This window comes from Nanorana parkeri, unplaced genomic scaffold (assembly GCF_000935625.1).
Source record: "Nanorana parkeri isolate BGI_ZX_2015 unplaced genomic scaffold, ASM93562v1 scaffold1126, whole genome shotgun sequence".
In the NCBI taxonomy this organism is placed as follows: domain Eukaryota; kingdom Metazoa; phylum Chordata; class Amphibia; order Anura; family Dicroglossidae; genus Nanorana; species Nanorana parkeri.
This window is the reverse complement of record NW_017307394.1, coordinates 368854-381490: the sequence shown is the minus strand read 5'-3', so window position 1 is coordinate 381490 and position 12637 is coordinate 368854. Positions and strand designations below refer to the sequence as shown.

The window sequence follows — 12637 nt, the reverse complement described above, 5'->3', positions numbered from 1 at the left end:
ACAAATGCAAGTCAGCTTTTTAAAAATTCTTCTTCTTTTTTTTTTTTCCTGTGCTTTTACTTGCCATTTTGTTTTTCTGAGTTGGTGACTAGGTCTTTTTACATTTTGTATTTCCTTTTTTGCCATTTTTAATTATAGCTTTGTAACATCTTGTATTAAATATAATTTGTTTTGCATCCATTTCACAATCCTCTCTGTATAATTTTTCAGCGGACAGAATGCTTTGTTAGATGGGTGGTGTCATTTGGCACGGTCCAGCAGCTGAAAAGTATAACAAGCATGGCAACTCCTTTTGTACCTGTGCCTTTGCCAATAGGAAATTCTTCTGCAGGCAGCATTCCAACTCGAAGCCAAAGGAGCTCTTCGCTTGGAAGCTGCTCAACTGGTTCAAACTCATCAAAGGAGCCACATGAAGATGCCAATGCCAGAGGGCGCAAGAAGCTGAGTGCACCCGATCAAGTCAGCTGCACTTCATCCTTATGCAGTAGCCCTCTCATCAGGACTAAGTTTGACTCTTCAGTAGAGTACAGTTCCCGACCAGTGGAACATGAACATGTACCAAACTCGGTGGATCTGGAGGAACGGCCTTCAACCCCAACCATTTTAGGATATGAAGTAATGGAAGAACGAGCAAAGTTTACGGTGAGTTTCCTCAGTTTGTATGTATGTACATGTATGTGTTTAAATCAAAACGCCAAGCCCTCCTCTATACAAAGATATGGGTCCCCTCTCCGTCTGGTCCGTACCTCCAACCCGCTGCTGCCTCGCACAATATCTGCAGCCATCTGATAAAAATCTAGTGCTGTGCTGCCCATCTGAAAACCACGCCATTTTCGTGGCCTTTAATTAGTCTTAAAGTTTTATATTAAACTCTCAGATTTTTTTTTTTCATGAATAAATTCAGATCAAACAAATATTAATTGCCCAGCAAAGTATTAAATATTTGCCCAAGCACTTAGTCATTGTGTTTCCAAACTGCTGACTCCAACTCTGTCACCTCTGTTTTCCTGAACTTCCTGTCCAGTACAAGATCACACAGGACAGCACAGTCAGCTGCTTATCTATTAGCCTGGAAAGGGGGTGAGGGGAATGGCTTGACATGCGGTGTCTGTTTGTGGAGACAAGCGCCGCTTGCTGGCACACACAAGGGTGTCTCCATAGGACCCAGCAAGAGAAAGTCGCTCTAAAGCAAAATATCAGGACCAATGCTCGGGACCAGCTGATACTGCTGGAAACTAAAACTGCTAAACATAAAGGAGCAGCGTCCATTGTAAGTGGTTTCATCAGCTTTTAAAATCCATTAAAAAATATCCTGCTAACTGGAAAAAGTAGGAAGACAGCATTACTCCCCCAATAAAAAGATCCTCTCTTGTGCTAAAGACATTCAGGGGAATCTATCCAAACTGGAGCAGGCTGAATTTGAAGCAGTTGCCCATATCAACCAATCGTCTTCTATCTTTCAAATTTGAAGAGAGATACTGATTGGTTACTATAGGCAACTGCTCCAAATTCTGTCTGCTCCAGTTTTGATAACTTCCCCCTATAATGTATCCCTCACCAGTATATGTATGTGTTCTCCTTTTTTTTTTTTAAAACCTTTTTGATAGAAAAAAAAAAGGTCTAGTTATTGCAATCTGCAGGTTTTCTTGCTATCACTCACTGCACTCTCTCACTATTTCTTGCATGTTGGGGGACTGTCTATGGACATGATGTAATCAGACACAGCAGACATAACTTACTACTGCTGGATGAGCAAGTGGCTTTTACTGCTCGCCGTACATGCATAGTTTTCTCTCATTTAGCCCGTGGGCTGAACAAGAGAAACAACTCCATTCTCCCATCCACACTAAATGACCTAGATGGAGAAATCTTCCCTGCTGGCTATTGATGGAATGCACTGGTCCTCGTATCCTGTTTTTAGGGTGGCTCCTTTTCCTTGCAGGCTCCTGTGGAGAAAGCATAATATTGTGGCTGCGGTAATGTATACAGCACTGTCTGGCTGCAATGCTAACATTGCAGCGGGCAGCTGGGGAGCTGTAAAACCACAGATCACCCGCCTTATTTTACCGCCCCTCGACGACCTGTCTAAATGAGGCCTAAGGGAGAGCTGGATTGAACCCCGCCCTATATTTTATCTCCTTACATTCTCATTTGTTCACAAAATCTGTAGAAGAAATGTATGTAGATGGAGCTTTTAAGGCACAAGGTGACAGATCCAAGAGATTACAACATCCTTAATAACAAAAATCTTTATTACATTCAAAGGGTTAAAAACCATAACATTGATCTGTGCATGCTTTCATCATCGTAGTACAAATTACCTCCAAAAAACTACTCCAAATTAACATGATTGAGGCACAATGAATCACAGAATACATCATTAACATAATTAATAGGGAATGTTCTTTGAATCATACGTATAAAATGGCCTCTTCTGAAGGTGGTAAAGGAGTAGTTGGTATTCTCAACGCGTTTCGCACTCCAATCGCTTCCTCAGGAGATGGAGGAAATCGAACAAGAAAGCAACTCATGTGCATCCAGCCGGACCAACAAAGATGGGACCCAGAACCCAAGGAGCGTCAGCAGAGACCCGAACCCCCAAAGGGGGATGATGGAAGCATACACACATCAATTTTATGGTTTTTAACCCTTTGTATGTAATAAAGAGTTTTCTTATTAAGGATGTTGTAATCTCTTGGATCTGTCACCTTGTGCCTTAAAAGCCCCATCTACATACATTTTTTTCTATTGACTTATCAGGGGTGTGACACCAATTACTCAGCACTCGTTCACGACAATTTGTTTTAAACACTAAAATCTGTAGTCACGGAGCTTTTCCTGCACGCTAGATTGCGTTTAATCCACGCACTGTTCATCTTGAGCTTTTCTAAAAATATATTATGACTATCACTAGCTTTCAAAGAATGTCAGTCATTGGAGAGTCAATCTAATGGCATCTCATCTGTTGCAGCTTTTATTGTCTCTGTGTTTAGAGAGAAATCTTCATAACAAGTGCGAAGGGTTATCGGATTTCTATCTTCCCCTCAGTAATGTTCCCATATTGATTAGAAGTCGTGTAATCATTAGCTCGATGCATACGGATGTCTGGCTATTAGGGAGTCTAGCCTTGGAATTAATGTTTAGACTTTTCTATATACTTGCTCTTTTTTTTACTTTTGTTTAAATTAGAGATATTTTTTATTCAGATGTTTATATGTATTGATTTTTTTTTATTGCATTTTCTGTCTCTTCTAAGGACTTCCTAATGACTCTTCTCTGTTTTCCTTGTATTTTTGGCTCATTAAATATTAGGTTGCGCAAACTATATAATATGGTAGATATACTCTACTGTGTTCATTGATATTCTTTCTAAGGCTGGCTTTAAAAAGTCATTTCGTTTACTGGCAGGCCAGCAAATAAGCCATGCCCTGCACTGACAACTGATAAAATAGTAGAATGTCATCACTGGCAATCTTCTGAAAATGCTGTTTGCCTGTCATTTGCGGTGCACCGATACATGTCCTTTTGGTACTGATATTTTTTTTCGGTATTTGCCGATACCCGTGCCAAGTGCCCCGATTTATCGGGAAGCCTGCCGTCCGGGTTCCTGATTGCCTAAGCTTCCTGACCAACAAAGAAGCTGGGCGGCGGGTCATGGGGTGCTGTCCGGTTTCCTGGTTGGTCAGGAAGCCAGGCTGCCTAGGAAGAAGTGAAGCCGGCTTCCTAGCCAATCAGGAAGTCATAATCCGCCGCCCGGCTTCCTGATTGGAAAGGAAGCCAGCTCCATGCTCCCTCAGGACTGCCGGTCAGAGGAAGATTTCCCTCTGGCTGGAAGTTTCGGTATCGGAGTTAAGTATCGGAGCACTTGGGCTAGTGCAAGTACTCGCCTAAATGCTCTCTATAGGCAGCGATACTATTATCGGTGCATCCCTACCTGTCATGGTGATCCTCCGGATTCAGTTCTTTATCTTTGGCCTGGAACAATTGTACAGCAAGCATAGTCAGAACTCTTGATCTGCATATTTGTTCCTGGCAGGGATGGACAAATCTCAGGAGCCAGGTAGCCATCGCTCCTTAAAACTTATGGTTTGAGGTTTCCTGTAGTTTTCCATGGAGCTGTCTCCTAAAAAAAAACAAAAAAAAAAACCCTCCTGGATTGGATAGACTGGCTCCTGAATGCCATGTGAATTTGTCCACCCCTGGTTTCTGCTGAGGAAAGTATTCAGAATGGCTCATCACCACTGGGCAACTAGCATATTCAGAAGGTGTCAACAATGGCAACCTCCAAAAAAAAAAAAATTCCAAATAGCTCTGATCTGCCAAAAAAAAAAAAAGAGACTGCATACTTCTTTCCCGCTGTCTCTCTTCAAGACCAGTGCTCTGCTGAAGCTCACTTTTGAAATCCAACACTTCCAGGAGTGTTGAGCTTCTTCATTCCCACAGTTCTCAGTGGTTCTTACAGCCAATCTCCCAATCACTACTTGGTGTCCTCTAGTATCAGGGAGGTCGGTGGACACTGTGCACTGGGGAACTAAAGAGATCAGCACTCCAGAAAGTGTTGGCTTTCCCAACAGACTTCAGTGGCGAATTCTCTTGAGGGGAGTTGCTTTCTGGTGGTGCAGACAGTAGAAAAGCTAAGGGGGGTCACTTTAGAGAAAGTGAAATTAAGTTAACATGCTAATTGCTATCCAGAGATGTCTGTAATCTAGAGATCTGCTTGAATTGCAGGATGGGTATTTCTTAACACACCCACTGCACAATCCTTGCTGCCTGTTGCATTCAAAAAGCCTAATATATCTGAATGTCAGAACTGAGAGGTTTCTCAAAGCCATTAAACAGATTCAAACCTGCCTTGGAACACATAGCAATACTTGATTGTTGTAAACAGGATTCGATGACTATTTTATATTATTGTTTTAAAATAATGTTCCCCTTGTTATTTTAGTTGGGGTCCAGGGGTGAGCACACATTTGTTCATTTAGAAATGTGTGTTTTAATCCTTCCATTACACTTTCTACTGTGATAGAATAGGGGTCCCTTCCTACATTGAGCAGCTTTCTTGATTGTGGATATGGATACATATGGGCCTGTTCTGAGCTGCCCATTCTGATCACATAATGTTTCTGCTTAGATGTTACTGTAATGACTTTGGATGAATTCAGAAGGCTGTAGTAAGATGGGGTGACATTAGTATTCTGGCTCATGCACACAGACGCAACGGGTCTTACAACATAAAAATTGAACTCCCAGAAAACCCGGTGGCTGTGTACAGCCACACATAAACATGAATGGCTGTATGCCAGTTCTTGCATTGATCGGACTATAGCATACGGTCGTGTTCCTCAAACACAGACTTTCTGCTTTCCAGAACTACACCCGTACCGTACACTAGACACAGGTTTCTGCAAGTACCGTCGTATACCCATGTACAGCTATTTACATCTATGGGTGGCCGATGCAGCACCTGAGCTTACCAAGCACGAAACAATCCTGCATTTTTTACGTTGTATGCCCTAATGTGCCTGTGCGCATGATCCCAAAGGCAAAATGTATCCATTTCACATGACTAGATGCTTATAACTCCTGCAAAGAAGCTTTTCATGGAGTTGCATTTCATCGGATGCTCTGCCTCCAGCTTCATGTAAATAGTTTGCAATATCGTCTCGTAAATAGATTTAGTATTGTTACTTCTTCTTCTGTTTTCTGATTTTTAAATCCCTTCAGAACAGATTATTTGCTTTTTAGCTCATTATTGTAAATGTAGATTTCATAGAAAGCAGAAGACTGCACAAGGAACAGTCTGGCCTTTTGTTCAGTTGTGAGTCACCTGTCTAGTGAAATCATTCGTTTACCTGACAATATATTTATAGATTTTTCTGGGTAGATTCTGGAGCTGGAAACATTTTTTTTTTTGCTTAGGTTGGGGAAGTTAACTGGTGCTTCGCACCCATCTAATATTCTAAAATAACCTGTTTGAGTGACAGAGCACTTGTCTGTGTGGTCAAATTAGTGCTTTGATCAGGTATAGCAGGGGTTTACATAAATTATATATTAACAAAAGAGTATTATTTGACTTCCTTTGACACAAGTTGAAAGCACTTTGTGTTTAAATGTTGATGCGTCAAGATCAATGCAGCTTGACCAACGTCATGACGCATGGACAAGCATCAGTACACAGCGATTGTATGTCTTTACGCATGCGTTGACATGTGTTTCCATTGATTTCAATAACACAAAAAAAACACATCAAAGAAAAGCTTTGGCTTCAGTGCTTTATGAGTTGCTGAGCTACTGTATAATCGGTGTAGAGATAGGGAATTCATTATTGTTCTGGGTCTGTGACTGAAGAGTTCTTGTTCACACCAAGCGCGTTCCAGGAGCAGAGCAGTTACAGACCGCATCAAAACTGCATCCAATGTATTCCAATGGTATTTTGGGCTCTAGTTCACACCGCAGCGTTCAGTTCCAGAACGCATAAAAATGCATGCAAACGCCCTGGAACGCACTGAAAGCCCATTCTAAACTTTAAAAAAAAAATGTTTTAACCAAAAACAGCATCAAAAATGGAACGCATCAAAAAACGCGGCACAACCCACTGCATTGCGTGTGCAGAAACTCACGCAGAGTTTCTGGTCTGCATTTGGTGTGAACAATGCCTTAAAGTGACATTAGGGCTTGTTCACACCAAATGCAGACCAAATCTGCATGAGTTTCTGCACACGCAGTGCAGTGGGTTGTGCCGCGTTTTTGATGCGTTGCGGGCCGTTTTTGGTTAAACTTTTTTTGTTTTTGTTTAGAATGGGCTTTTAGTGCGTTCCAGGGTGTTTGCATGCGTTTTTGAATCTGAACTGCACTTGCCCCAAGATCCTTTGCGGCCGCCCGAGACTTCAGATGTTTGGATGGGAGCGCACGGCGAAGACTCAGGTAAGTTTTGAAAAGGTGTGGGTTTTTTTATTTTATTTGAATATATTTACTGCTTGCTAGCAGTAGATCTATGCAAAAAACGATGAGGGTTTAATAACCCTTTAAGTCAGACACAACCAGGCAACTAGCCTTTTCTTCAGCATGCCAGAAATGGCAGCCCACATACTTTCCTCATGACAGTGCCCCTTTAATGTATAGTCAGTCAGAAAGATTTTTAGGCAGGCTTGAAGTGGTGCCTAATAAAAACATCTCGGTACTGACACTGATAAATCTGGCTTTCTATGTGTGGCAGACAGAACGGATACTGCAGCGAGTGTGTCTGAGAATACCTATTTTAAATTAGAAACAGGTAAGCAAAAGCTGTTCCCAGATTAGCGGTTACAGACGAGCATTGGTGGAGTTGACTGGTATGTAAATAAATGTTTATTATAAGCTGGGCTGAAGAAAGGGAACACTCTCTCAAAATCAGTCTTTAACCTTGTGCTGTCACTACATTTTGGTAATGCTGTTTAAGATCTGTCTGACATAATTATTGCTTATTGGCAGGTTTACAAACTTTTGATTAGAAGAAGCCCAGATGAGAGTTGGGTTGTATTCAGAAGATATACAGATTTCTCAAGACTTAATGACAAGGTAAGGAGAAAAGACTTTAATAGCCATTTTTTTTTTGTTAATTCTTAAGCTGGCTATACCAGCTCCTAATGTCAGCTGGTTCTTCATGAACCAGCCGAAATTGGATTTGTGGGTGCTGCTGCTGTTACCTTTCCGACCAGCATCCCACGATCAGCTGATTGAAGGAGCAGTGCGGAAAATTGTCAACCAAACAGCTGGCAGCCAATGAGCTGCCAGCTCTGTTCGGGTATCCGGCAGCCACTGTCAGAATACAAAGGGAACAGCAGATTCCTTGATTAATGCTTGTAAGTGTTGATGGAGGAATGTGCTTTATTTTCTTCGTTCAGCTGTTAGGTTCAACAAAACATAGGAGTGTGAATACCCAACTTTAGGAACACATACAGAAATAGCAAGGCAGAAGCAGCTGTGCAAATGTAAAATATTGTATTGTTATTTACCTGGTATGTAATAGATAAAGTTCAGAGTGGTAGAGAAGACCGCCAAAGGAGGTAAGCCATACACGTCCCAATATTTGTAAGCAGTAACAATTTACTTTGGACATTTAGTAGGTGCATTGAAGTGGGATGGGGTTGGGCGGAGGTTCAGAAGACATATTTACATTTCTCAAATGTATCTTCTTTATGGAATAAGTTCACTTTTAACACAAACGTTCTTCATTTATCATGCAGGCAAAACTTTCAATATAACTTTTTACCTGTTCTTACTGTTCCCTGGGAGCTCTGTTTAAAAAAAAAAAATCATGTCCAAGTCTCTGCTGAAAGAGACACTCCAGAGTAGTTATAGCAAAGACATTCCTGGAATCCCTCTATATACACACATATTCTTAGTGCATGGACAAGCAATAGGCAAAGGCATCTAAAGGGTTTGATGGATGCCTTCCTACACACAAAGCACAAGTTCTCCTGTGCCCTTTGGATTTTGCTCTGCTTCGCTGTAATGCTGCTAGTCATTGTTTTTACTTGAGAATAATAAATGATTATTTTAGAGGTCAGTCTAAAGATGATGGTTTAGCCAAGAGTGAGGAATCGTATAACCTACCGTGCAAAGCATTATTGCACAAGTAAACCTGGATAATGTTCCTCAGACTCATTGATGACCTATGTAGCCTGGATTTTAAGACCGACCCTCTGCATCTTGTTGTTATATCTGTCTTGATAAGTGCAAACATAAAAAAAGATGCTTTGATCATATCAGAAATTCAGAGCTGTCCTGTACACGCGTCTGTGTTAATTAGCTCTGCAAGTTCCTATCTGGGACTACATAATGATTAGTGTCTGTGTTGTAAAGATGGGGAGAGGGTGAGGGTTTTAGTAGTTGGCTGACACACTTCTGTCTACAAAAATGCATGCTTTGTCAGCCCTGCATTTCTGGCAGATCAACGAGTATTTTCCTGTACTTGCAGGACTTTCTTGTACTTGTATAGGGTTATTAAACCCTTGCATGTTTGTGCATATATCTACTGCTGGCAAGCAGTAGATGTATGCAAAGCGAAAAAAAAAAAAACTTTTTCAAAGGATTAATACTACCTCCGCGCGCTCCCGTTCGAACATCTGAAAATTTCTCGGAGCGGGCGCAATGCGCAGTTCAGATGTTCGGCCAGGAGACGAGGAGGGACACAAGGTAAGTCTGTGGAGCAGCGTGCACCTGCGCAGACTCAGTGGTACATGAGAGAAGAGGAGGACAGAGAAGTCAGCAAGGGATCGGAGATCCGCACCAGCGCTGGAGGGACAGCTAAAATCTACAGGAAAGATCGGATTAAGAGGCATCATTTAAGGTAAGTCCTTACTTTACTTTAAGTCCTTCATGGTGGGGGACTTTTGCCCTTAATGTCACTTTAAAACGTGAGGAAATGTACTATAGAAATGTACTGCATTTTTTTGCCCTGACATATACTTTAATGTGTTCTTATGCTAGACAGTGCATATTGCTAAAGTGAAAAAAGATGCACCCACCCAAAAAATGGACTCTAAAAAGTCTAAACAAACCCTCATCTCTGCCTTTACAAATTATTCTACTACCGTATGTATGAGGTGTGACCATTTAATTCCTGAATTGCCCGTGGCGTAGCACTATGGCGGTGAGTCACACAGCCATTCGCACTCAAGTGTGTTCTGTCATGTTCTAACTTGCACTCGCTTGGGTCACAGACCAGTTGACTCAGTCCTCACAGAGCAGTAGAAGAAATAACACACGTGTGCGTTGCGCAGTTGACAGAAAATGAATGACCGGAATCTGGAGCAGCCAGTTTAACATCAAATTGTGCATGAAAATTGGCACAAATGCGAGTGAAACTTTTAGCTCTGTTACAACAGGCTTATGGTGAATATTCCATGAAGAAACCAAGTGTTTTTGAATGGTGTAGGCGTTTTAAGTAGGGGAGGGAAGATATCCACGAAGACCGGAACTCTGGCCTGACAAGTGGATGCTCCACCATGAGAATTCTCCTGCACATGATGCGTTAAAGGAGAACTATGAGGTGAGTGATTTTCACTCAGCCTCATAGTTCGAGCCGACGTGTGACAATGAAACTGTCACACGTCGGCTCAATAGATCGGGAAGTGAGCGAACACATACCGTCGCTCGCTCACTTCTCGATCCTGTCCCTGCAGAGAGCAGTGACTGTCACTCATGGCTCCCTGCAGGGATTCCCCCTTCCCCTGTCTGATCCTCCAGCGCTGACTGGCGGAACGGACGGGTGAAGGGGCGGGTACAGCTGGCTCTATACCGTCCCGGCTGCGGCGGTCTCAGTATAGCTTGCGGTATACTGAGCTTTGGGTCAAGGGAGGACTTACCCCATAATTCTCCATTAAGTGTTTTATGAGTTGCTGGCCCAGAAATCCATTCCAAAACTTGACCTAGCGGCTTATTCCCCTGGCTTGGCACCCTGCAACTTTTTGCTGCTTCCAAAATAAAAAAATGGACACAGATTTGAAGATACTGCCAGGAATGTTTCCAGCAGTGGCATACTCATCTAGAAAAGTGCGTCGCTTCACAAGGGGACTACTTTGAAGGTGACAACAGCTGATAGTATGTAGGTAAGCAAACATAATATAATTTTTTTTTTTGTTGCAGTCCATTCCAGGAATTAAATTGTCACACCTTGTACAATGTATTTAAATAAAAAGTCTCCCAAAAAGAGTAGACTAGAGTGCTAATAATGGTAAATAAGAATAGAAAATGTATTGGAAACCCCACTTGGGGATCTTGGGGGTTTTCCAATGGATGAGTTCTATTTGCTATGTGGTATTCTATAGTCAATAGACATTACTTATGGGTGATCATTTAAACTCTTGCTGCACAGTGGGAGGAGAGGTACGTATATTCTCTGTTCAGTGTTGTGAACCATTGTAAGAATCATGGGGAACCGTTGACTGGCTGATTGACTTTACATGTATGTACAGGCAGTCCCCGAGTTACATACATCCGACTTACATACGACTCCTACTTACAAACGGAGGCCATTACTGTACAGCAGGGGTAGTTGTAATGCTACCGCGCTCGTGTCGACGTGGAGTGCCCGCCTTTTTGGGTCTGGTTCATAGTACTGTATGTACATTACAGGAATTTGGCTCTTGTTAGACGTGCAGACAAGGGGTGCCCGCCTCTTCTTCCGGGTCACTGTGAGGTTTTTACTGCTGTCTGTATCCTCATTAGAAAGATTTAATCTCACTGCCTGTCCTTGAGACAACAGGAAGTGAGAGGAAATCTACCCGTAGGAAGGGAAATTCACTTCTGTATGAGTGATCATGGGAAAAAGGTGTCTCCACTGAAGCTTCATCACCAATCCCTTTTTCCACGACAACCCAACATTTTCAAAATCCAATTGTCGCAGGCACAGAAAGTGAGGTGCAATCTTCTGAACAGGGGCACACACAGCAGAACAAACTTTACAGGGGCTGTGCTATCCAAAACAAACAAACAAAACATTTTGGCTGGAGTTACACTTAAAAAATGTATCTGTTCCAACTTGCATTAAAATTCAACTTAAGAACAAACCTACAGTCCCTATCTTGTTCGTAACCCGGGGACTGCCTGTAGTTATATTTGCTGTAATCTTTCAAAGTCTTACTCAAAAGACTGTTAATATAAAAAGGCGAGTGAAAGTATAGTTGGTTTGACTATATTAAATTGCTGTAATATAAGTTTTGCTTTAGCTGCTTGCGCTGTAATGCCAGGCAGAAAACAAATATCCGTGATGAGTGTTTATTAATATTTTAGATGCCTGCTTGTTTTCCCTGTTGTGAATCTTGGCACATTGTTTAGAATCTTTATGATTTCAGGTTATAAAAATTAAATGTGTGTTTTAAATTCCTTCCAGCTTAAGGAAATGTTTCCTGGTTTCCGGCTTGCTCTTCCACCTAAGCGATGGTTTAAGGACAATTATGATTTGGATTTTCTAGAGGATCGTCAGCTGGGTCTACAGGCGTTTCTACAAAACTTGGTGGCTCACAAGGATATTGCAAACTGGTATGACCGCCTTTTTTCCTTTTGCTTTCTGTTGCTTTTACCGACTCGTGATCAGTGACTCTTGCTAAGCTTCTTGTTTTGAGTGATATTTTCTCCCACCTGTAGCAATGATAATTACAGATCACTGAAACTGATAATCGGCTATTTAAATTATTGCTTTGTGTTAAGTTGGAAAATAGTTGTGGCTGGTTAAGGGTTGCAGATTGAAAACCAGTTCCTCTTCTTTTTGTTTTAGTTCCTCTAAGAAAAAAAGTAATGAAATCCTGTATATTGCTCACAGTACATCTTCATGGAATATATTAACAGTGTGTTCATTGCATACAGTATAAAACTACAAATGTTATCTAATCGGATTACTTAACAGTTTAATTAGGCAAGGCTGTAAGACCAGGTGTCTTAAAGTGAACCTGAGTCAAGAGAAATGTGGTGGCAGCCATTGCTGACCTGTTTCTGAAAGTTCCCTGGCTGCCTTATAACTGTACTAGATCATCAACTTGCATTTTCACAAATGACCGCCTCCTGTAAAAAAAATGTTCTCCATTAAAGCAGATCTCTCTCTCTCCCTCTCCCTCTCCCTCTCCCCTAAAACTGTTTCCATACTCATTGGCCCAGA

The 12637-nt window shown here is 41.7% G+C and overlaps 1 protein-coding gene across 1 annotated transcript in view; it reads left to right on the top strand.

Moving 5' to 3' along the window:
• Window positions 1-207: 207 nt before the first annotated feature.
• Window positions 208-12637, top strand: part of SNX16 (sorting nexin 16) — a 28145-nt gene continuing 15715 nt past the window's right edge. Inside the window, exons 1-3 of the mRNA XM_018567992.1 lie at window positions 208-642; window positions 7471-7557; window positions 11876-12024. Of these exons, the coding sequence (XP_018423494.1) occupies window positions 280-642; window positions 7471-7557; window positions 11876-12024 (599 nt within the window). The 5' untranslated portion in view covers window positions 208-279. The remainder of the gene's footprint in view (window positions 643-7470; window positions 7558-11875; window positions 12025-12637) is intronic.